This window comes from Eleutherodactylus coqui, chromosome 1 (genome assembly GCF_035609145.1).
Source record: "Eleutherodactylus coqui strain aEleCoq1 chromosome 1, aEleCoq1.hap1, whole genome shotgun sequence".
Classification (NCBI taxonomy): Eukaryota; Metazoa; Chordata; class Amphibia; order Anura; family Eleutherodactylidae; genus Eleutherodactylus; species Eleutherodactylus coqui.
In genome coordinates this window covers 480,439,134-480,466,071 of record NC_089837.1, presented here as the reverse complement: position 1 = coordinate 480,466,071, position 26,938 = coordinate 480,439,134, and the positions used below count along the sequence as shown (strand labels likewise).

Here is a 26,938-nt window from a genome sequence, read left to right as displayed (position 1 = left end):
CCATATTACTGGGGCTACTATGAGGGTCACTAATACTACTGGGGCCTATATAGAGGACACTATTAATACTGGGACTACTATGGGGGTCAGTAATACTACCAGGGCCACTATGGAGCCCACTGTAACCACTGCAACCCCTTAGGGGGGGTCACAATTACTACTGGGGCCACCTATATAAGGGACACTTACCACTGGGGCCAATATAGGCCCCAGTAGAATATATATTTCTGCAAAAATTGCATGCGCAATGGACTACCGAAATACGCTTGTGTGAACGAGCCCTTACTATACAGTCTTAGGGCTTAAACAGACAAGTGCATGCACTAATACGCTCACCGCTACGGTGTGTATTTGCACATGGACAAGTCAAAATAATTTTTTTTTTACCATTTAATTTAAAAAAAAGAAGGAAGATAGATCCTGCCCTATCTTTTCTCGTACATAGTAATATCGCTGAATGGAACATATTCACGGTTTCGCTTTGTCTCTTCTTGCTCTGTGGCCCACTCTCTTTTACCTTCATATGCTGTAATATGGGATGTGGGTAGGGGCTTCCGAAAGGGACAATCCCTTTAACAATCAGACGTGACACTGTAGGAAATTCATACTCCAGATACTCATTCTAGTTCTTCTTGATCTACATGCCCCAGTATCATGGGTTGGATTGCTTGGGTTTATAGTAGTTTGGTGTCAGATACCTTCATTTCTACGCTTCGGCACATAAAAGGATACATTTGTTTAGAAGCCATGGATGACAACAAACTAAAATCTAGGAATACTGCATTTACTCCAGACCTTTAAATCCATCCTGGTTGATGTCTCCCAGACTCTCGATGGCTAATCCAAACATGGATCCATCAGTTCCATTCAGCCGAATAGGGGAAGAGCTGTCCAGTTTTCCTCCTCTATTCATGTACACATACACAGCTCCACCGATCTCCTCCTTGCGTGAGAAGAAATGAGGGGCTCCCACCAGCAGATCTGTCCAACTAAAGTAGGTATATAAGAATAAAAAATTATGCAAAAAGTCCTAAAAATGACAATGTCATAAATAGTAAATGAGATTCTAAATGCATAAAGGTAACATAGAAGCAAATACATTATGTTTATATTAACAGTAGCAAAAAGCCACCTAAATACCTGATTATAATATGTGCAATATATGCTATCATTATAATTAGACATAGACTTAGACATATAAATACATTAATAAAACAGTACAAAGTACAATACAAAACTGTCATTTTACTTTCCTACTTTTGCTGCAAGGGGATATTGGGCATTTAATATGGATGACATGTCCTCTGGATAGATCAACAATAGTTGATCGTGGGGATCTGCCACTCGGGATACATGCCAATCAGCCGATCCTCCAGCCGACTGTCAGTGCAGCAGAGCCAGACATCTGCATCGGTGGTCCGGACGGAGGTGTGATAGATGGCTTCACTCTCGTTGAAATCAATGGGAGTGATGCCTTCCATTACACTTCCACTTTCTCTCAACAAGAGTGAAGCCGTCTACTACACTTTCAGCCTTGACCACCGATGTGGACAATCGGCCCTGTTGCACTGACAGCAGGCTAGAAGATCAGCTGATCGGCAGGGATCCCAAGCAGCAGATCTCAGGTGATAAACTATTTATGCTAGGATAAGACTAAAAGAACTGGTAGTAATGGTGGAACCCTCTAAATGTGAAAGGAGTATTCAAATTTGATGATGCAGTGCAAAACATCTCCTTTATTAAATAACTTGCGTGGCCAGCATGGGGAAATGCGTTTCGGGGCAAAAACCCTTGAACAGTTATGCTGGTTAAGAAATACAGACAATCAGGGACCTAGCGATGTTGGGGTTCGAAAAGTCCCGACAACCTGTGCAAAGTGGAGCAACCAGGACCGGAGAAGGTCAGACGTGCTGGCCACGTACAATATGTAATAAAGGACACTGTATCATCTTTAATATATCTTTCACATTTAGAGGGTTGCGCCATTACCACTAGTTCTTTTAGTCTCATCCTCCCGTTTACTCATGTCCACTCCGGTGGTGCGTCATCTGGAAGGTGGCACCTCTACTACTCTTTAGTACCATCAGAACCCTCTCGGTTCTTGCATCACCCTTTACCTATCACAATTGGACGGTTTTGCTCCATTTTATTTGTTTTTCCACATTCCCATCAACTGTTTATGACCTTTCCTGAGGACATCTCATGAACAGTAAATGCCGGGAAAGACTCTTTAAATCTATATACTACATTTTATATTTATTTATTTGCTCAAACATCTACCATAAGTTATCAGATCTTGATCTAAAGATGATAAAATATCTAAATTTGCTATAATTTGCACAACCAATAGAAAGCCAGCCTTGCTGAGAAGATATTGGGCATAAAATTCATTTTGGTGTTAAACAAGAAAAAACATATAATTTTAAAGTAAAATAAAAAAGTTATGACCGCCGAAACACAAAAAAAAAAGAAATAATTTACTGGTTCTTAAGACGAAAATTAGTTATGTCACTAAGGGGTTAAAAATACACGTAAGGTGACTAGGTTCTGCGACATATATATTTACAGGACACATAAATTCCAAATCTACAATTTAAAAAAAAAGTGACATTTTCTGGAGTTTTTTTTACAAATTTAAGGTGGCTGTTGAGGGGTTAAATTAAATAATGTGTAATTACTTTATTTATTTCCATTAATTTTCTGCTCTTCCGATAAGTCTAGGATCTCTGGCACTTATTTTTCAGAGCCACCATTGTTACTTTTTCGTTTGGTGCTCAGCTTATGAATAATTTAACTTAGTAAATATGGCTCAACTGAGGGGAGAAAACGTATAAGGTCATCGGTCTGATCATTAATGTTTCTGCCATATGCCGCTGATGGAACATATCCATGAATTATTAATTACAGCTAGTTTAAAAGAACGGAAAAGTAGAGATCTAAAGAAGAAAGACAGGCTGGGACGTGGCTTTAGGGGGAGCAGAGATAGTGGTTATACCAATACCCTGGTGCCTGAGGGGGCCCAAAGGCCCATCTGCCACGTTACAAGACATCAGTATTATAAGTGGCACATTATAGAATAGATTTAGTATTAGAGCCCAGGAGTTACACCTTGGCATGCAGGCAGTACACTTTCTGGACAATAGGAAAATACTTTTGACCCCAAAATTTGAGGAGGGGCGTAACTATAGTGGGTGCAGAGGATGCGGTCGCACCCTGGCCCGCAAGCCTTAGGGGGCCCATAAGCCTTCTCTTTTCCATATAGGGAGCCCAGTACTATAACTAAAGCATTACAGTTGGGGGCCTACAGATTTTGCATTGGGGCCCAGGAGCTTCAAGTTACACCTCTGAAAAAAAGCACTTAGGGCCCTCTCACATGGGACGACTGTTGGGCTCCTGAACATTAATATTCAAGTCAAGTTGAAAAACAATTACCTAAGGCACATGCACATGGCCGATAAAAAATAGGTCTGAAAATCGGCTAGAAATAGCACCCATCCATTTGAATGGGTGTGCAAACATGGGCTCTTTTTAACCCGGTTGCAGCATGTCCTATTCTTGTCCGATTCTCGGATGAAAATAGAACATGTCAATGTATGGGGTCGCGTTTATCAGACAGCACATGGATGGGATGTCCATGTGTCATCCAACCCGAGCTGTGCCCAAGAGTCCCAGACACAACTTTTTTCAGTCGGTGTGCATGTAGCCTAACACCAAAAAAGAACAAGTGGTTCTGAAACAGGTCATCCTATTGAGCTCTACAGCTGGATAGTGTGACTGTAATGCAATGACATTCTAACATAAGTCAAGCTTTAGTGACTTACCTATCATTATTGAGATCCTCCATGACTACGGAGTACCCGAAGGATGAGGCCAGCGTGTCTCCCCACAGAGTCAGTTCTGGAACAAGTTGGCTTCCCCCATCCCGACGCAGAATAACCACAGCACCGGTGTGATTGGCCCGGGGAGCTCCGCTCACAAAACTCAGCTTGTTCTGCCCTGTTACCCCCCACCCCGAGTCCACTGAGAAACCTGGAGAATGTAGGCCAAGAGTCAGCAAATGCTTTATAAGTACACATATGGAAGCATCAAACATAGAAGGGGATGTTAGAGGAATGACACAGCATTGAGAGTTAGAGATCAAGAGGACACCCATAAAACCAAGAAGCCAAGGTACAGATGAAAGGTATTAAGGAGTAGTAAAGAACATTATAGTATCTCCTACTTGTGTTTGGTAGATTTAGAAATACTTGAATCATTGGGGAAATTTAATAAGGCTGTGTACAGGTCACTCTGTGCACAATACGTCTTTTAAAGGGGTTGTCCAGTAGGAAGCTACTAATGACCTTTCCTCAGGACAGGTCATCAATAGTAGATAGGCAGGGATCTGTCTCACTGCAACCCTACGATCAGCTGTTCGTCAGACCAATTCACTTGTGGCATGAACTGATTTTTGCAGACAGCTCCATTCTTACTGTAGTGGCCAGACTTGGTATTGCAAGCATTGAAATTAATCAGAACTTGGTCTGCAATACAAAGCCTGGCCATTGCAGTAAAAATAGAGCTGTCTGTTTAGTGCAGAAATCAGCTCAGTACATGAGCGTGCTAGCCTAGCTGCTTGGTAGAGGTCCTGGGTGACCGAACTCAGCCTTCGGAATAGGTCACAAATAGTTTACAACTGGAGAACCCATTTAATGTGTCACTGAAAAGCAAATAATGATACAATTCATTTAAAGAAATTAAAGGTACATGCCGCAACTATAGAAATGATCAAGTTTTATAAAACTTGGTAAAAACAAAATATTTCACATTACAATAGCAGTCATGCTACAAGCCACTGAAATTTGCACAATGGAAATGTCCTAGTAAATGTAGGTGTGCACATGAGACCCAAGCTATTACACTGCCGTATTAAAGGGGTTGTTTAATTGTGAACCATTGATCACCTATTCCCAGGATAGTAGATCAGCAGGGATCCATTAGTTAGGACTGCCACTGATCATTTGTTCTCTGTGCCAGTACATTTGTACACTGAACTGATTTCTGCAGAAAAACAGACAGCTCCGTTCTCACTGCAGTGGCCAGGATTGGTATTGCAAGCCCAGTTCCCCTTCAAGCTGTGTGCTTCCTGCAGAAATCGGAGAACAGCTGATCAGCGGAGGTTCCCAGATGATGGATGCCCGCAAATCTATTGGTGATGTGTTCTGAAGAGAGGACATCAATAGTTTACAACTGGACAACCCCTTTAAATAAGTGTCAATGTATCCTACGCTCATCCAGGAATAGTGAAATAAAACAATGTACACCAAAAGTTTTCCAACCTTGTCGATAATATAACCTTTTAAAGTCAAATGGCTAAAGTTCTTTCTTCTTCTAGCTGTCAGGCTGAAAAACTTAAGTGCGCACTTATTAGAGCAGTAGTTTTAGACATCCCATACTTAATCCTATTTGTGGTGTCTAATTGGCTATTACCCAAAGTTAGCAGTGCTGACAAGAAATGTGTGAGTGGTCAGCACAGGACTCTGGATTTTCGTTAGCCTTGGATCAGCTCCCCCTTATAGCCTGGCTCGCTGACTACAACACATGTTAGATTGGCCGGTAACAATGGGCCATCATTAGACTGCTAGTTTTCGGGGTATCATCTCAGCCCATGTACTGTATATATAGGTCACATGTGACCCAGTGGGATACATATAACCAAAGCTACAATAGATGAGCTGATACACGTTAAGTTAGAATACGTTAGAAATGATAGGCATGAGGTTAGAAGTGACTTCATCCACCTTTTTAGTAAGGCTGTGCTTATTAGCAGATGTGTAATATGAGGTATTAAATATTATTATAGTTAGTTTTATGTGCTGTTCGATTTGCCTTATTAAGCAATTCTTTAAAATTTGCGCTGAATGCTTCCTGTTTCATAATAGAATTATAAATATGCCTCTCTATCACAAGTGAGAGATTAGTACCAACCGCTAAGCATATTCGCATCAGATTTCATTCCAGGAGTTATGGAGGTAAGCATTATATACTTGAAAAGGTCTTATTACTAGAGATGAGCGAACGTACTCGTTTCGAGTAATTACTCGATCGAGCACCGCTATTTTCGAGTACTTCAGTACTCGTGTGAAAAGATTCGGGGGGCGCCGGGGGGCGTGGTGGCGCGGGGGGTAGCAGCGGGGAATAGGGGGGAGCCCTTTCTCTCTCCCTCTCCCCCCCACTCCCCGCTGCAAACCCCCACTCACCTACGGCGCCCCCCGAATCTTTTCGCCCGAGTACAGAAGTACTCGAAAATCGAGGTACTCGGGCGAAAAAGGGGCGTGGCCAAGTACGTTCCCTCATCTCTACTTATTACCCAAAGCATGAACTCAGGCAAGCTCCCTCCACATGTTAAATCTTTCAAGTCATCTTCATCATATCTTCCAAGTCGTGATCAAGATGTCTGTCCAAGGAGTAATGTTTCTCCTTGTGGACAGCACCTTAGGAGAGAGCACCAGGAGGGTCCAACAGGTGGTGTTCTCCCATGACTTTTTTGCAAATCTATGCAAGCTATACAAATGAGTGATGGTATAAGCCTCCACCTATTAGATTAGTTGCTACCCTATAAGTCAATATCTGACATTTTAACAGGCATGCAATATGACTAGGGACACTGCTGAGAGGCAATAACCTAGGTACAAACGGCATGTATATGGATATTCCAGCTTGACTCGTATCCCTAGTCATATTGCAAGGCTGGATATTGATTCACACAATGGCTACCATTCCAATAGATGGCACTGTGAAACATCATTCATTTGCATGGCTTTTACCCAGCATGCATTGTATGGCCTATATAAGACTCTCTACATCCATTGTGCTGCTCTTTCCTGTTGCTCTCTACACGGGAAGAAACATTACCCCTTCCTTCTCCAAATCATCAAAACACTAAGGGCAACCCTAATGTTATGAGACTCGCTCAGATCTCACCAGCATGGCTTGACTGGTTGACACCACCTATAACAAGAGATGAATACCAGTCTCGTTACACGGAGACAGGTTTCCTCTGGAAAGTCATAAGTATACTCCTTGTTCACTCACCAGAAGTCCTAGTTTTGTGCTAATGAGAAAATAGTTCATTTCTAAGTGATGCCAACATTGAAGGGTCAGCCTGTCATGGCGTCCACAGCGCCGCAACTTCAAGGTATGCTTGGGGTGACGTCATGATGTCAGCCTCGGATCACATAATGCACCTGTTAGCACATGCTCATTTCACTTGGCCTTGATAGTTAAGAGTTAATTATCCCTTCTGCTGTTTAGCTACTGGGTTGTCTGAGATGATTGACAGCTCTACCATCCAGTCAGTAACATTATGAGTCTGGTTTTGCATTGGGTTGGTTGGGATGATTGCCAGATCAGTCAGTTAATCAGGTTCCTTCTTGAACAATTTAGCCCAGCTCCTCTGAACAGAGATTGCTGGTTACATACTGTGTATGCACTGACCACGTTGTGCCACAGGAATCTTAAGGAAGTCCTCAGTTATCCAAGTGCTCAGTATTACTGATTCAATTACCTCAGTACTTTGGGTTTACTTATCAGTAGATTAGCGTTTAGTGTAGTTGTCATCAGGCAGTCTCAGACTGGTCTCCAGTCTCTCTCTCTCGCAGTGGTGTCACCCTTTTCCAGGCGGGTATTCCGCTTCAAGGACTATCTTGTCCATGAAATCCTAAAATCCTCCATACCTTGCTATATTCATTCCTGTTTATCTTTATCAAGTCTGAAAAGACCCTGTATTGCTAGTCACCGGTTTTACTCCGTCTTTGTATCCAAAACTAGTCACCTCTGGTCATGTAAACTAGTCGATCCGAACGTGACACTGCCATAACATCTTCACCTACACAGACCAAACCATCAACTTCTCAAATCCCTGCCAATCATGATCATGTATACAAAGGAACCCCTAGTAAAAAATACTATGAGGTTTAGACCAATTTCCAGATAAACTAAGCATTATTCTTCAAGGGCTGTAACAATTGCTTTAAAGCTCTGACAACGTTCCTATTTCAGGTTCACGATGATTGTGAACATTTTTGTAGTGATTCACAAAATATCTATGGTACACCACTATGATGATATAAAACAATACATTAAGGGTAGGGCATAAAATCAGCCATATAATGGTATCTATGAACAAAGTATCTCTGGAACTGCCACAAAACTCTGTTCCAAACTTCGTATGTTGGAGTACAGGATTGTGAATACAAAAACTGCATTCCAGCCAACCCATGAAGAAGAAGAAAAAACATTCATGTAACTTGCATGATTGCTTACTATGTTTCATGCAAGGTTGTCATGTCACGACATTCCAGGTATTTTACTGATAAGCAAGGGCAAAAATGTTCATTTGCTCATCTCTACTAGGACTTGGAAATATTTCCATCACTTTGGAAATCCAGCATGCCTGATGCCATTAGCTCCAGACATCTGCCTTCAGGCAGGGGATGCCTGGGAAACCCCTAATAGACATTTGATCGTTGTCCAATTCTGCCCACATCATCAGCAGTGGATGATTAATATGTAATGTATAAGGCCAACCTTACAATCTGACTAGTTGGCTTACATTGTGTTCTTATAGGGAGAAAAACATTGACATTTCCATTTTTTACCTATATCTTACTTCATTCCTAATTGCGATGTTGTTGTTAAATGCCTATAGACTTATTGATAGCTGTAAGTGCACCATGAACACGTTCTAATGACTGTATAACCAATATATTTCCTACAAAGGTGGATGATGCTTATCATACAATATGATTGTTAAAGCCAAAGCAAGCCAGTGGTAGCGTATTATAGAAACAGTAGCGTCATGAAGCTGATATAGCATAGAGCTGAGAGCAGCAAAGTCTATCGGGGAGGACAGGATGCTCGTAGAGACTAATATTGCTTTGATTCTGATGCAGGCATAAAGAGCAGTCAAGATGCTTGTTTGGCAGAAATTGATATATTGATTATAGAAAAGATGCCGAGACATTACGGATGACACATGCATAGACAAAGAGGTAAGCAGAAGATGCAAACAGATGATACAATACCATTGAAATATCTTAAAGGGATTCTGTCACCAGGTTGATGAAGTTTGACTGAGCTCTGAATCATGGAGGCGGGCAGTGCTGTCTACTATCCGACTGCATCATGCAGATTGACAGCTCTCTCCCCTTTTATGTATGCTGTGGGTGGGAAGAAGCCGCACGGCCCAACTCGGTGATTCGGAGCTCAGCTCTGAATCAAACGTCATCAACCTGGTGACAGAATTCCTTTAATATCTTTTTGTATTCAGTGACTCTGAAGGTTCATTCACTTGGCCGTATTTACGCCGCATACTACGGGCGTATTTTTTACATGTGTAATACTTAGTGAATGGAACCCATTTATTTCAATAGGTTCATTCGCATTTGTGTATTTTCCACAAGACTTGAAAAAATGCGCAGCATATCCTATTTTGGTGTGTATCACACACTGAAATAGGCCATAGACCTAAATGGACCAGCGCAAATACACAGTGAATATGCAGCAAATCTATGTATTTGCACAGAGGAACAATGGTTCCTTCTGTGTATTTACGTGCACAAAACCACCCAGGAAGGGTCAATATATGAAAGGTGATGCGGTTTTCGATTTATGCCACCAAACCCTGCATACGGCTGTGCGAATGAGCCCTGAGGGTTGCATGCAGCATGACAATGGTAGAGATTTATATCACAAGCGATATGCATGCAATCTATGTAAGAATATATATTTTCGAAAAAAGGTATTTTTGTACGTAAGTGGCAATAAATTGAAGGTTCAACTTCAGAGCCAATTTTAAAAGCCATGTTAACGAATTGCATAACTATTATAGGTATTGTTCATGTTGGCCGCCAAATAGTTCTGATATACAATTCAAAGGGGGAGAATTACTTTAATGGAGAAAACAATTAAAAAAAAAAGATAAACCATGCTTAAAACAGCATCGCAACAACATGCATAAAAAACAGGATCTGCCATTTACCAGAGCAGATGGAAGGGCAGACATGACATGGATGTCAGGAACATGCAGGAGGTAGGAGCTGAACCCGGCCCACACACACATATGCAAGTTACAAACCTAAATAGCTATTGAGAGCTACATCAGCACCCAGCCTGGCTCCCTCTTCCCTGGGCTCCGGAGATTTATACACCAGCTGATCCGGATCTGAACTATCAATGTTTGTGACAAACAAGAGTCCTGTGCCATGACCATGAATCCCCCAGGAAGAGTGACAGAGGTGTGAAAGAGAGAAGAGAAGGGAAGACAAATTAGAAGAGCTTAAACACAAGTTTGCCATGGCCATGGATGCTGGAAAAGGAGATTCGAGAGATGAAGAAGTCAAAATAAGGATATTGAGTTGTCACAGTAGTATTAAATGGATTATTGCAGGTCAACCACTTCCATGTATGCCACTCCAGTAGGTCTGTTTAGGACCTCCTTTATTAGCCAGCGTGGAGAAGAGCTACAAGAATCGACTTCCGAAGTGGAATCCTCAGTGTATTACTTATTCACTGCTACATTTTTGCATAACTTTTTAACTATTTTTGGTCTGCTTCTTTCTCTCTCGCTCTCTCTCCAGCACCCAGCCATGAACCCATACCAAGATAACTGTGGGATGGTAGAGGGATCATTTCAGGTTTCAGGCTGTTTTCCCCAGCAACTTCATAAGGCCCATCATCGTAAGTACCAAGCTCCAGGACGGTTTGATTAAAGAGCTCCACACGTAGCTCACCTGGGAGGTAAATTGAGCATAAAATGGAAGTAAAGGCTTGAAAATCTTCATGTGACCCCAAAAATACTGTGAACCCCACCAATGCCTCTACAAGTATAATGAACTGCACACAAAAAATATCAATCATAATACAAGTATCGGACAACATCAAACATTTTCATTGTCTTCATTCTTCCTCATTCCCAGCAACATGACATGCTACAGAATGAACCCTGGAGGAAAACAAGGAATTTATAATGAGACTCAAATTATCAAGAGTATCCAGTGCTCGATTACTGTGGGAATGAGAAGTCGAAAGTTGAACTCTTCTGCTCTTTATGATATTAATGCAGCAGAGGAAGGAAACAGATCCAATAGGTTACAATGTATGTGATACTCCTGTCACCATACTACAGCTTTAAAAATGCTGTACTGTATTATGCTGAACTAAAACTATCTGTAAAGGGGCCGCTGTGGGCAGATAAGACGTGGGCAGCACAACCACCCCACCCAAACTCATGAAAATAATGTCAGTTCAGCAGATCACTGGGCCAAGTCTCTTAGGCAAGTAGAAAAATATCGCATTTTATGAGGAAAGCTGAGGGAGTAAAAGGAGTTAATTAAGGACAGCAACAGTGTACATTCCGACATCTCAGGAATGGTCAGTGTATAGATCTGTCCAGTGTTGGGTTAAATCCTGTGGAGACCTCTTGGCAGCCGAAATCTCGGGAGACCCTCGTAAATTATTTCCTAGTACATTTTTAAATTTACTAAACAATAATTTTAATTAATCCATTGTATTACACATAACAAATATTAATGTTATTAAAGGAAAAGTATTAAACATCAAACAAAACTTTACAGAAACTTTAATTCTACTAAACTAGCAAACTTTAAGATTCACTTTTCTCAAATTGTTTGTTATTTTGGAAGTCTACCTTTTGTAAGAGGTTTTATTCAGTGGCCATAATGGTGAGTGAGTTCAGTCATTCTTCTGTCACGGAGGATCGATAACAATTTTTCCAAAGTTTTAACTAAGTAGTGTAGTGTGCACGTTGGCCGCTAGATGGGTATGACCATCACTACTCTATATTACATGTTTGTCATGTATATACGGTAGGTTTGACAGCTGACAGAAGACGAGATAAACTGTAATGTGAACCTGATGCCTATGGTTTATGTACTTTATGTTGCTAATGAGTACATTACTTCAATACGGTATTTTTTTGTTATGCAGAGTCTTTATATTTAATAGAATTATTGAGATTTTCGAATGTAAATAATAAGTAGAAAGACAAAGTTGCCTCATACGAGAGTATGGAGTAAAGGTCCTTTTAGACACAACGATTTTCGCTCAAAAATCGCTCAAAGCCATCTTTTGAGCGATAATCGTTGTGTCTCACTGCACTGACATCGTGCAGTTTTCGTTAAGCCGCCGCTGATCTTTCAGCATGCTGAACGATCAGCGATCAGTTATCAGGAATTCACAGCGGGATGCAGGTGATACTATTGTTTCAGCTGTATCCTGCTCCCTGAAGACAGGCAGGATATGAAGAACAGAGCAGTCCACCTGCGTTCTTCATATCCTGCTCGGAGCGCTGGGTTGTTTAACAGCCGGGCGTTCCGAGCGGGGGACAGCTGGATGCAGAAGACAAGCAAGGCCACCTGGGTTGTTTTCTGTATTCTCCGCTCGGAGCACTCGGCTGTATATCACTTTGCACTGTAAAAAGCACACGATTATTGCTCAAAAATCGCTCAAAAGATTTTTTGAGCGATAATCGTTGTGTCTAAACCAGGCTTAAAGGAACAGAAATCCATGCCAGAATGGCTTAGTTAAATTTGTCGAGACAGAAAAAAGAGGCGGTAAGCCAATTAGAGATGCAAGAAAATTACACAAACATAATATGTCAAAACTCCAGTCAGAACTTTCAAACCCAAAAGCAGGGAAATGATAAAGGAATAAAAGAAAGGAGAAAGATGAGAGGAAGCAAAAGCAAGGGAAGAAGAAAGAGGGGTAACATCAGCAGAATCTGCTGTTCTATACACATTATATGGTTTATTTCCTGCACCGATTCTACTACCCATGGCAGTCATGTGCTTTTCCAGTGCCTTGGAATCACTACTAGCACCAGTCAAGAAATAGTGTCATAATTGTTGACAGAGATCTCGGAATAATAAAGTAAAGCAGTTTTCGAGGAAGCTGTAATATTAAGGCCAGTAACCAAACTGTATACCAGAAATACAATGTCCCAAAAAAGGATTAATTCAAGGACTGTCCCACCAGACATGCAGCATCGTAGCTCAATCAGAGTCACATTTCCAAAAATGTTGGATAGACCTTGTGTAAAACAGAATGGCATCGGTACTACCAAGTGAGCAATTTGTAATTCCTTTCTTGTGCCACACAAGCCAAAGGTAGTTTATGGGACAGAATGAAAGGTTTACCCCGTCTTTGCCCTGTAATAGACACCGGCTTTTCCCCCTTGAGGAGCTAACAAAAGAGGGTCACCCTGAAGTAGCATTTGCCAACAGGATGTTATACATGTGTGACAAGGTGTGAGCTGAGGACTGATCTTCTCTAAAGAGCTCCTCGAAATTCGTGACCATTGCCGAAAAGCAAGAGGTTGGAGAGGAGACTTTCTCTACAGTCTTTAATGTAAAGTTTTCGGTTCTTGCAGTTGATTCATTTTTTTTCTGTATTTTGGAAATAAATAATTTAAGAAAGCTTGATTGTGATTTTTCTTTCTAGATCTAATCAATATTATTTTGATCCATTGTCACAGGGCCACTAAAAGGCATGGGCCTATAGACCAGTGCCTACTCTGCCTATTTTGTAGTCCTTGATGGCTTAATGATGTGATGCCAAGTTTCTTCTGGTGATTTGCATTCTTGGCAATGTAGTTCTTTACACCAATCACTGTAGAGTAATCTGATACAGGTAAATGCTTTCCCACAATAGCAGAGCTATTTATTACAATTATGATGTATCCTGGGATTGACTGACTAAGGAGACCTCATTGAACTAATAGTAAGAATATATTGTGTCCTTTCGAGGATGGCTTGGCAAGAAGGAAAAGTTTATCAAATATAGTCTAAGTACCTTGAGTACTGGGACAATTTTAAAGGTTTGACTTCAAAGAAGATGAAGGAGATGAAAGTGGCTAAATAAATAGTTGCTGGTTATGCTATATAGCTAGGAATGGACCAATATTCTACAGGTAAAAAGTTCAAAAACAGTCAAGTGAGACAGGAAGTGTTTTGAACCAGGTAGCCATTTACTCTACAATAAAAAGAACTTCCTTATGATGCACTTCATAAAATCTGTAATGCTAACATATCTAATAGCTACATACCTTTCCAGTTGTAGGTTCCAGGTGCCCCAAACATGATATAATGGTTGTCTGAGGTGAATCCAGCTGCCATTCCTTGTTGGCAGAACCCAAACATCTCATGCCCTTGTGGACGACCCTCGCAGAACTTCCATTCCCCTCCATCCAGATCGTCACTGACAGTCAGATCTTCACTGAGTACAAAGCAGCGACCGATCACATCTCTTGTTTCCGAGGGCTGAGTCACTCTTTGTCGGGTCTCGTAGAGATGAGCACAAGTCTGAACAGAGACAAGAAAGTGATATTGTGACATTTTAAGGCTGCTGACAATTTTTGTATAATTCTTGATAACATATATGTGTTCTTAAAGGAATGTTCCCATAGCAACAGACCCTTCTACATTCATTACAACTTTTTGGATACTTTGTTACTCTGCTATTTTTGCAAAAACACATAGAGAAACATGTTTATTGATTTTAATGGTAGTTTTGCTCCATCAAATAGGTTTCATTCTGACAGGCTTGTTTTTGATGGATAGACTCTGCATTTGCACTCGGCTTTTTGCTTGAGTGCATGTTGCGGTATTCTTGCCATCAAAATGATTGAAATCTTGATGGGACAGGAGACAGATCCTGAATACCGCTATGACTTCCGCTATGAACAGAAGCCATAGCCAGATGTGAATAGAACCTTAAAAAATGAAAACTATTAACATCCAATGCAGTCTGTTTGGCTGTTTCTGAAAAAAAGTGACATCATGGATCTGTAAGAAATTGAAGCCTCGATGGCAGAGTTAACAGAAAGTAATACACTGAATAGATCCTAGACTGAACATGAGTGAACAGTGTGATGCAGCAGCAAAAGAGGCAAACACAATTCTGGGATGTATTAAGAGAAGCATAGAGTCTAGATCACGTGAGGTCATTATCCCCCTCTACTCTTCCTTAGTCAGACCTCATCTGGAATACTGTGTCCAGTTCTGGGCACCCCACTTTATAAAAGACATAGACAAACTGGAGCAAGTTCAGAGAATAGTTACCAAGATGGTGAGCAGTCTGCCAATCATGTCCTATGAGGAGCGGTTAAAGGATGTAGGAATGTTTAGCTTGCAAAAAAAAGGCTGAGAGGAGACTTAATAGCTGTCTACAAATATCTGAAGGGTTGTCACAACGCAGAGGGATCAGCCCTATTCTCATTTGCATGAGGAAAGACTACAAGCAATGGGATGAAACTGAAAGGGGGGAGACATAGATTAGATATTAGACAGTGAGGGGGATCAATGAGTGGAACAGGTTACCACGGGAGGTGGGGAGTTTTCCTTTAATAAAAATCTTCAAACAAAGGCTGGAGAAACATCTGTCTGGAATGATTTGGTGAATCCTGCACTTAGCAGGGGGTTGGACCCGATGACCCTGGAGACTCCTTCCAACTCTATGATTCTAATTAGCTCCTTGCTTTTACCCCACTTGCATTTTCACCTGTATCATAAAAGCCACATAATAAATCTACAAGATGAGAAATCCAGAAGACCATTGAAATCATCACTCAAGAGCAGAGGGGAAGGGGAAGACTTTTTGAGCAGCTTGCTAGAGAAAGCTGAGGCCACTTCCCCATTAGGGACCACCAAGCGGGCACTTGCTGGAGCAGCATGCTGGAATAATAGTCCTCCTTTAGGGTCATCCTGATACTAGTACCATACACAGAGTTATGTTTAGACATGTTTCCAGGTCTCTTATGTAGCACTTTCAACAGTTTTTCAAGGTCAAAACTGCCAACAGACTCCCTTTAAAGCGCGTGTGAAGACATTTTTGCTGCTTTTTCCTCTAGTAAAAGCAAACGTATAAAAAGCATACAGATGCAAACATAATCCCTATAGATTATTGCAATGGCCTTATATTATTACAACATACAAACACCTCAAAAGGCGTTGTCCAGTTTAGATAACCCACTTGCATGTATCTTATTAGGGAATTCTGAGTTATAGGTGGGGGTCACTGACAACAGCACCCTGCTGATCTACCAAGGACGCTCTATCCTGCTGATAGATCATCAATAGTTTAAAACTGGACAACCCCTTTAAGGCTTAAGATGCTACTTTGTACATCTGCCTATTGATTTCCTATTATAAAAAGGCCGACTAAGCTAAGTCATCAATATGTAATCAGTTAGTTGCTGCAAATGAGCCTCAATAAGAGGACTTAATAACATTTGGTACACCATAAATAGGCTATGTTATAAGGAGGAGGTCAAGTGAAAATTAATCATACATAATTACATAACTCAGAACAGAGGTAACTGGAACATGCTGAAGTGTTAAGCAAAATTGTGAACTTGTTACTATACTTAGAGTTAATTCCTTTTTACAGTGACGAACAAAGTTCAATATATAAACATAGTGTGAGACAGTGACCGGCAAAGTGCTGGAGGGCCGTTACATTTGCCCTAGGATGCTCTCCTATGAGGCGTTGGGGAGCGCTTGGGCAGATACGTGCCACCGAGCAGCCTGGGCTCGGTGGAGGAAGCCGGCAGTTTAGTGTTAGTGGCATTAAGCCACTAACACATTGTAGTGAGTAAGTGGCTCCAAGCCGCATAATCTGGGCTGGCTTTTCCTGGAGTGACCAAAGTGAAGGGTGGGATGGTCACTCCCCACGTACCAGGTGGGGCTGGTACCAGGCATTATAAAGCCTGGGCCTACAGGGCCAGGGAGGAGGCTGAGACCTTTGCAGGTCTGAGAGTCCTGGCTGGCTGTGTGCAGGAGCCATTTATTTACCAGTATGTAGACAGGGACGCTACCGGTGTAGTAAGTGCTCAGACGAGCAGGATTTACGTTATGTTTGCCTGATGTAAAGGCCTGTATTTTGCTTTGTTTGTTTGGAAATAAACCCAGGCAAAGCCTGGACTAAAGACTTTATCCTATGTGTCACTGTCTCTGACTGCTTATGCCCAGGTTGCTACCAATCCTAAACGCTAGTCCCTCACAATAGCATTAAAATCAAAGTACTGTATATACTCGAGTATAAGCCTAGTTTTTCAGCACATTTTTTGTGCTGAAAAAGCCCCCCCTCGGCTTATACTCGAGTCAGGGAAGGCTTAGAAAAAACCCTCCATACTCACCTCCCAGCCGGCGTCTGTGTCTCCAGCGGCGGTGCGGCAGGCTGCTGGAATTCTCTCCGCTGTCATCCCTTGCCGTTCTCTTTGCTCGGCTCTGTCATCCCCCGTAGTTAGCGCTGTGTAAGTAAGAGCTGTGATTGGATCGAGCGCCGGCCAATCACAGCCGGTGCTCGATCATTCACAGCCAATCCAGCTGCTTTAGAATTCTCCCTGCTCGGCTTTCAAATCCCCTGCCGTCAGTGCTGTGTAAGCAGAGGTGTAACTTGAAGCTCCTTGGCCCCGATGCAAAACTTGTAACAGGGCCCCCAACTATAATGCTTTACTCATAGTACTGGGTTCCCTATATGGAGAAGAGAGGCCCTATGGGCCCACTAAGGCTCCTGAGCCCGGGTGCAACCGCATCTCCTGCATCCTCTATAGTTACGCCCCTGTGTGTAAGTAAGCGCTGTGATTCGATTGAGCGCCAGCTGTGATTTGCTGGCGCTCAATCCAATCACAGTGCTTACTTACACAGCAGAGCCAAGCAGAGAGGACGGCGGGGGATGACAGCAGGGAGGATTCAAGCAGCTTGCCTAGTATATACTTGAGTATAGCTCGGCTTATACTCGAGTCAATAAGTTTTCCCAGCTTTTTGTGGGGAAACTTATTGTCTCGGCTTATACTCGGGTCGGCTAATACTCAAGTATATATGGTAACTTGTGTGAGTCTCCATATACACTATAGCTGTCGATGGAAAGTTGGTGAAATACCTTATGATCAATCAGCCAATTAGGAGCATGTTTGTAAAATTGTATCAGTACTATACTATGTATTAGTTATATACTACATTGAGTAGACAATGAGTTGAAATGATGCTAAAAGGAGAATATTGCAGGAAATAAGCAGCTGTTGCTGCGGAAAACAAGCATGGAACACAAAACAAATGTTAGATTTTGAAATTAGAGGTTTTCAAATATAATTTTAAGAAAATAAACTAAAATTTAGCCGATATCTATGTCTCTAATTTAAAAAAGCAATATAGTTAAAAAAAATGTAAAAGTGATATAATTTAACCCACTTTTAAAAAGTTTACAGCGGTGACCTGAAAGGGAAGCTGTCAGGTCCTATGAACCCCACAAACTAAAGTTATGAGCTCATAGGACAGGAGCAGCTGGGTCTGGGAATGTGACGGTCAGACTCGCCTGCCTGTTCCCTCGCTCAAGGCAGCACATTGTGTATATGCGCAAGCAACAAAGGAAGAGATGAGTCTGATGGTACACCGAGCATTAACGTCCTGGGCAGACAGCGAGGGAATGAGGAGGCAAGTAAGTATGAGAGTCACATACTTGGACCCAGTGGCCCCTGTCCTATAAGTCCATATCTTTAGTTTATGGGGCTCATAGAACCTGACAGGTTTCCTGTACAGATCATCCTACTCTCAAACAAACACTATTATGGTCAACTTTATAATGTAATGTGGGGTTGACCTAAAAACACAATCAATTCCTCCCTGAAAGTTTACAGTTACCCATTGCTACCAGGTGGAAGAGTAGGGTTTTCTTCTAAGAAATATCCCCTTGTATATGGGGGGTATCTATGTAGGGAAAGGGGTATTTCAAATTTTTTTGCAATGCAAGAAGTCCCATCTCATGAACAATTTTCATTTGTCATACTTAGCCCAATATGCAATTCTGTCAAGCACAAATGTCAGAAAGGAAAATATATCTGCTGAAACAGAGACTATTGGTCTTCATTGAAGCGCTAAAAGCCTATCCAAGGTTTTATCTGGATACTGTTTTTGGCAATCCAGACAGAATCCTGAGATGGGAACCTGGGACAAGACAGAACCTCACCCATGGTATGAACACTCAGTTCCCACTCAATTTCTTTCTGTCCCGAAATATCTCCTGAAATCCATTATAGTCAATATACTATCTCTCCACCATAACAAGGTTCGTCCTCATTTTAGGAAGTGGGATAAGAGAGGATGAATTATCATTGCCGATGGTCAATATTTCACATTGTGCTTATCTGAATACCTGCAGGCTTTGTAAATGTAAATCCTGGATTTCTAGACTTCTGTCCAGAGTGTGGAGAGTCCTCTGGCTCATTTTTAAATTTGTTGTGGTCATGCTCTGTCCTCCGGGGATACTGGAAATAGATATGCAAGTTCCTGCATGATGTCATGAGAATTAATGAACAAGACGACCTTAAGGTTTGTCTTTTCTTCAGAGGTCTGGAGAAATTTCCTTCTCCCATTGACCGCATACCTCTCAAGAAATGGATTCATACGTCTTGAACTAAGGAGGTTAAATTCCATTGACTGGCATTGTAGCCATGTTGGGTATTCATTCCATAATTCTCAGGGATAAAATAATCTCACTTTATCTGATATGATATTTCTCTCTGCAAAATGTTAACCCACTGATGATGTCATACAGAAATTTAATAAAGGCTTCCTGAAGTCAAACTTCTCCATTGTCTTCACTAGATCTTAACATCATTGACCCATAAAGTGTGATATTAATTCTGTACTTGTATGACAGCACTTTAAAAACGTGAAGCGGTACTAATGGCAAAGGGTGAACTACCTTGTATTAGGTGTTAAAAAATGTCATGGCTTGTCAGCTGCAAATGACGATCAGGACAAGGGCAACGTACGGCATCAGCTCCAGCCCTCGTGATCCTCACACTGGCTCATGCCCATTGTCATTTTGGTGCTGGACGCCAACTAGAACACTTCTGTACTGGTCTAGTTGGCTAGGAGGTGGCTATTCAGCTTTAGTTTGTGTTTATTTATTCTGGCATCTCCTGAGAGCGGACGCTGGTTATACTCGTTGTCTGAAGGTGTTTCTGGTCTAGTCAGCGACTGTTCCTCTCTCTGTTAAGATAAGTTTGCTGGTGATTTACTTATTTATCTGGGGTGTTTGTACGTAATATTTCCTGTGATATTTCATTGAGACTCCTGTAGCCTTTTCCCCTAATTAAGCAAAAGTCAAGTTCACCCCAGATTCCTGACATGGGGTCTCCCTTATCAGGGCGAGCGCTCTGCTGGTAGGTGCGGTTTTCTCCTATCTGAGGGATTAGAGTCAGATCCCCCGTCTTCTCCGTTTTGTGTTTCCTCCTTACATTTTAGTGTTATTCACATTTATATTGTGAGTGTATATATTTGTCCTTTTAGGATACTGTCTTTACGCCCAGGTCAATAGACTACTGAGTGCCTCCATACAGCCAAACATTTTGCATATGGCTGTATTGTGTGTATTGTGTGCCTCCCCTTAAACTACATAAATTATATGCCCTACTGTAGTCTGCACAGCAGTAGATAATTTCTAGAAGTTAAATGTACATGAGCTGTAGATGGCGTCGAATCATTATGACTACATAAACCCATGGTAATCCACAGAGGATAGCAGCTGTTAGTATTGGCATATGAAGTGATGCGTGAGTACAGTCTAATTGATGGACAATTAAAGGGAGGCAGAACCCGTCTTTAATTAGTTTTCCTTTTCCTATGCCGTCAGCTCTGTAAATCATGATAAATAATTACGCCTGACCTTATTGATCACTATGATCTAACCGGTAGCAAATGCCATCTTGTGTGCACAGCCACTCCCTGCAGAGAAGACTAATCCCCAGCCAGCCATCAACATCCACTGTGCTGAGAGGTTAAATGATTAATACACCTCCTAATAAAAAATGGTGGTTATTGCATCGACGGATATGTGAAGCAGTGAAATTCATTTCACAGTATTCCCCATAGCCAAATATCTCAGGATCAAATGAGATTTCATCTTTGATATATTGAGCTTGCTGTTTATTCGGTATAAAATACCCATTTCTGTATGTCCCACCAAATATAGGCTTCCCTTGGGGGAATGACTAATGTTGGCTCTATATTGCTCTTCGTCATAGTCTGTAGTGATGGTGGGGTAAAGGTGGTTGACTATACTTTCTACAACTTGCTTATGTTTCTATAGGTACCTAAAGGACACTTAACTAGAGGAGTGGGACATGGTGTAGGTGGCCTCCGAGGACACCGCTGGTGAAGTGCAATTTATGGATTAAAAAAAACACTCTGCCATTAAATTTCCAATTACGGCCAATTAAACACTTTAGCAGCTGATACTACTCTAGGTGCGAGGGTCCAATGCACGCTTACTAGAGCGCAATGATGAAGAAACTGCCCTTGTGACATAGATAAGTGGCATTGATAATTATCCATGTGCAAAGAGGGGAATGGAAATGTCCTTATGTATTAAGAACTCTAGAGAAAGGATGGAGGCAGGGGCGTAAGCAAAGGCTCAGGGGCCCTGATGCAAAAGGTGAGCTAGGCCCCCCCCTCTATCTGTATCTGTACCCGTACCCATACCTAAACCATGCTGCACAGAGACATAACTTGAAGCTTCTGGGCACCAAAGTAAAACCTGTAACAGGGCCCCCAAATATAGTGCTTTATTCATAGTACTGGGTTCCCTATATGGAGAAGAGAGGCCTTATGGGCCCCCTAAGGCTCCTGGGCCCGGGTGCAAGCGCATCCCCTGTACCCTCTATAGTTACGCCCCTGGATGGAGGCAATTACATGGGTTTTCTGGGGAGGTTTGAAAAAATTTCTAAGGCATAATAAAACAAAAGGAGTGCTGAAATGGCCCACTGGCTCAGAGCAGCAGCTCCGTTCCCCACTAGCTGCAGCCATTTAATACACTACAGGTGGATCTCACTGCAGATTGCTGTATAAGACAGAACAGGATTGTCAGGCACACAACCCCCCTAAGGAAGTATTACGAAAGGGATGTTTGGTGCTGGATTTTAGTCTGCAATTTGATATCATTATGCAATGTTACCTTATTGGTCCCATCGATAATTTGTGATTATGTAAGGTTAGCTATATATATGTATTGTGTGGTATTGATTTGGTTCTGTTTGGGACATGCATATTCTGGCATCACTTGGATGTATTAGTTAATATTGCATTTGCACTTTATTATTATACTTTAGATAACATAGTAACACAGTATGTAAGGCCGAAAAAAGTCATATGTCCATCCAGTTCAGACTATTACCCCCAAATGCTGATCCAGAGGAACACAAAAAACAAACCCTCACTAAGGGGAAAATTTCCTTCCTGACTCCAATTTGGCAAATAATAATTATAACATGTCATATTGTATCGCTCAAGAAAGACGTCCAGACCCCTCTTGTAGTCTTTTAGTGAGTTTCCCATCACCACGTCCTCCAGCCGAGAGTTCCACAGTCTCACTGCTCTTACAGTAAAGAATCCCCTTCTATGTTGGTGTACATACCTTCTTTCCTAGATGTAGAGGGCGCCCTCTTGTTACAGTCACAGTCCTGGGTATAATTAGATTATGGACGAGATCTCTGTATTGTCCCCTGATATATTTATACATAGTTATTAGGTCGCCTCTCAACCATCTTTTTTCTATACTAAATAATTCCAATTTTGATAACCTCTCTGGGTATTGTAGTCCGCCATTCTATGTATTAATTTAGTTGCCGCCTTTGTACACGCTCAAGCTCTGATATGTCCTTCTTGAGTACCGGTGCCCAAAACTGTCCCCAATATTCCATGTGTGGTCTGACCAGTGACTTGTAAAGAGGAAGAACAATGTTCTCGTCATGTGCCCCTAGACCTCTTTTGATGCTCCCCATGATCCTATTTACCTTGACAGCAGCTGCCTGACACTGGTTGCTCTAGTTAAGCTTACAGTTAACTAAAACCCCCAAGTCCTTTCCCATGTCAGTGTTCCCCAGTGGTTTCCCATTCAGTGTGTAAGGGTGACATGTATTTCCCTGACCATGTGTAGAACCTCACATTTATCAGTGTTATACCTCATTTGCCACTTTTCTGCCCCAATTTATCCAGATCCTCTTGCAATCTCTTTGCGTCCTCTTATATTAATTTCTTTACACAGTTTTGAATCATCTGCAAATATTGATATTATATTATAATAAATGCTACAAAATCGAATCTGCTTTATGATTCTCTGTATCTAACGCTAATATATTGCCAGATTCGCAAGCTACAGTGCTACAATTACAGAAGTAAATACTGAAGTTGAGCATCATTACAAAATATGGGAAGGAACAGAAATAATATAATTAACGGCAATGATTCCGGAGCCTATTCATCCAGATCAGGAAAATTAAGTTAAAAGGAAACTAGGACAAGACGGCATTGGTAAACTATGCAATACAGTTGGTCAAGCTAAAAATAACGGAGGGCCGGGCCGGGTTATGACTGCACATGGAGAAAAACTGCTTGACGGACGAGAATGGAAATATGTGTTCTGAATCTCAGGCTTGTTTGGCTTCTCCTCCCTTCTATAAATAATACAATCTTGCAATAAAACGCCAAGATGTTTATACAATAAGACGCTCCCTCCCTCTGATTGGAGGAGAGCGGCCGGGGTAATTGTTTACAAAAATTAATGTAACTTTAGCTCTGGAATTCTTAGTAATAACACATCACCGACTTACGGAAAGACCAAAGATTAATAGGGCTGCCCATGAGTAACGGCATTTATAGCCCCTCGGTAGTATCCTTAGTAGTGACTGATGTGGTCCCATTGAAGAGTGAAGAATAAAATGTCCAGCCAATCAGAATGAAGCAATGCAATCCACTTTGATTATAACAGTATGAATATAGAGCAGTTGATGAGTTCTATATATGCTCCTGAGGCCAGGGGCGTAACTATAGAGAGTGCAGGAGATGCGGTTGCACCCGGGCCCAGGAGCCTTAGGGGGCCCATAAGGCCTCTCTTCTCCATATAGGGAGCCCAGTATTATGAATAAAGCATTATAGTTGGGGGCCCTGTTACAGGTTTTGCATTGGGGCCCAGAAGCTTCAAGTTATGCCTCTGTGCAGCATGGTTTAGGTATGGGTACGGGTACAGATACAGATAGAGGGGGGCCCCATCTCACCTTTTGCATCCGGCCCCTGAGCCTTTACTTACGCTCCTGCCTGAGGCCGAGCTCACACTGGCGGATTTGAACTGCGAAATCCATGATCGGCACCCGCACGGACGATACGCGGTAATACGCGCCCAAAGAAAGGCATGAACTTTTGCAGCTTCGCCTAGATGTGCGGATAAGCAGAATAAAAATCGCAGAATGTTCTATTTCTGTGAGGATTCCTCGCTGATGGCCCCCATTGAAGTTAATAGACGCAACTGTTCCGTCGCCCATACACAATTGACATTGCGTATGAGCAGTGGAAATGCTCAAGCGTATCATCTCAAACACCTTTAACACTTTACAATCCACTGTCTGACTGGTGAAGACATTATGATTTAAGGCTGTACAGCTCTGATGATGGTAGACATCCGTCGGGGTTCTCTTACTGTATATTGCCAGCCACTCTGCTGTCGGAGCCTATCCAATGTGTCACCTCATGCAGTACTGGCTTTAGCCAGCATATAGCGCTGTTGTATAAGGCAGAAAAAGAGTAAGCCCTCTAGGAAAACCAGGATACAAATTGGACTGGAAAGTGTTAAAGGCAAAGTCCTTCCTCTAGCAGCTTAAGGCTGGGTTCGCACGGGGCATAAATCCCGCGGAATGACCGCAGCAGGACCGCACGGAAATACAGCAAGATTTCTACGGCAGAAATGCCGCTTCAAGACTCGCGCCCTCCGGCGCAGGTTTTGAAGCGACTTCGCTGCCTGCATTCTGCTGCAGCCATCTCTCGCCATATCGCAGCGGAGATGGCAATAAAATTGACATAATGCGCCTTTGAATTTCGCGCGGCATGTCAGTTTCATCGCAGCTTGGCCGCAGCAGCTTCTTGTGGACAAGATTTTTGCAAATCTCGCCCACTTTGCTGCTTTATAAAAATTGACTTTCTGCACGGAAATTCCACGTCAATTCCGTTCCATGTGAACCCAGCCTTAGACCACCAGTAATCAGTTGTTATCATTGAGGGAGACTGTGAACAGGCACACATCTCCAAGGCAGAGGAATATGTAGAAGTAAATGGGCCAGGCAGATAGGAATGGAAATCGGGGCATGGATATAGTTCTTGGGAGCCAAGGAGTTAAAGTCCTTGCCAGCTCGCCCCCAGGTAGGGTACAAATAGTGGAGTGGTTATTGCTCTGATGGGCTGAGACCATATTCTATCACATTGGATGCTGCACAGCTCAACTTTATTCTCAGTGGTCGAAGCAATAAACAGAACAGTCCGTCCGGGACTGAGAGAGATGGCACACTGCAAAGTAAACCGTCAGTAATTCCTGGGTCATGGCGTCACCACAAAGTCCAGCGGCCAGAAAAAGTGTCAATTTTCAAGCGTAGCCTAGGGTTCTCCTGGGGTTAGCAAGCGTAACTTGTCTGCCTTCTCTCCCCATGCTCAACGTTCTACCTCTCCATCTTGCTCAGCGTTCTACGGTACCTCTACAGCCGAAGACAAAGCCTGCAGGATTCTGGAGCTATTTATCATATCTAGGACGACATTAATCTCAAGAGAGACCAAGCGCTTGCAGCGCACCACCTCTTCTAGACCCTTGAAGGAGACTCGCACCCATTTACAGTAAAACACAAAAGAAGTATTCTAGAAATAAAAATTCCAACAACACCACAGAACTTTCCATGCCGCCCTCATGTATACGAATGGGCTACCATGTAATACATGGTCACAATGAATGCTGAAGAGCAGGAGCTATGCCTTGAAATGACATCCACTATGGTTAAAAGAATGGAGAGCCCCCTTTATGACGTCTTTATGTTCTATTAGAACATATGAACAGGGGTCATTTACACAATAAATATACTTTATATGACAAAACAGTCAAAAGCTTTGAGAAAAGTCCATATAGTTCAACCTACAGTATCGTGCAACATAAAAAAGAATCATTTCCTATCATTTGACCATCCACCCTATGATAGCAAAATTTAAAGAAGCCATTCTTTGTTATTGTTGATGTGTCTTAGCTAATAGTCTGAGCTCTTAAGGCTGGCTTCACATGGGCGTATTTGCATGTGCAAAATTTGCGTGCGCAATATGCAGAGCCGATTGATTTTAATGAGTGCATTCACATTGCCATATTTTGAGCTGGCATATCAGTTGCGGCAAAAAATAAATAAATAAGAAGATGCTAAGTACTCTACCTGCACCTATGTGGGTGACTCTCAAGGTCTGGAATATCACCCTCCACCTGATACCTGATGAAGCAGCTAAATGGTCGCCCCACACTCCCCTATGGAACAATCCCAATCTTCCACACTTACAGTGCATACCAGACCCTGTCTTCTGGAGACGTCATGGAATCATTACCCTCTCGGATATAGTGGAAAGGGGAGATCTTTGCTCCTTCTTACAACTGCAGATGCGTCTTGGCTAGAGATGAGCGAGGATACTCGCTAAAGGCAATTGCTCGAGCGAGCATTGCCTTTAGCGAGTATCTCCCCCGCTCCAGACAGAAGGTTCGAGTGCCGGAGCGGGGGAGCGGTAAGTAGCGGCTGTCAGCAGGAGGGAGTGGGGGGGGGGGGGGGGAGAGGGAGAGAGAGATCTCCCCTCCGTTCCGCCCCGCTCTCCCCCGCAGCTCCATGCCCGCTGCCGGCACCCGAACTTTCAGTTTCGAGCGGGGGAGATACTCGCTAAAGGCAATGCGCGCTCGAGCAATTGCCTTTAGCGAGTATACTCGCTCATCTATAGTCTTGGCCTCTCCAGTTGCTTCCTTTTCAGATACTTCCAACTGCGACACGGCCTTAGAGCCCAATTTACGGACTTGAACATTCCCCTTGCTTTGACCAGGC

At 42.4% G+C, this 26,938-nt stretch overlaps 1 protein-coding gene across 4 annotated transcripts in view; it reads right to left on the bottom strand.

Moving 5' to 3' along the window:
- ITGA7 (integrin subunit alpha 7) overlaps positions 1-26,938 on the bottom strand; it is a 148,141-nt gene that overhangs the window by 50,915 nt on the left and 70,288 nt on the right. For 2 of the 4 annotated variants that reach the window (XM_066585498.1, XM_066585516.1), the window contains exons 4-7: positions 14,105-14,360; positions 10,641-10,772; positions 3,822-4,029; positions 796-989 (exon numbers count right to left, since the gene is read on the bottom strand). In XM_066585498.1, coding sequence (XP_066441595.1) covers positions 796-989; positions 3,822-4,029; positions 10,641-10,772; positions 14,105-14,360 — 790 coding nt within the window. Of the gene's footprint in view, positions 1-795; positions 990-3,821; positions 4,030-10,117; positions 10,238-10,640; positions 10,773-14,104; positions 14,361-26,938 lie in introns of all 4 variants that reach the window. The other 2 variants (XM_066585525.1, XM_066585506.1) reach the window with 2 other exon arrangements.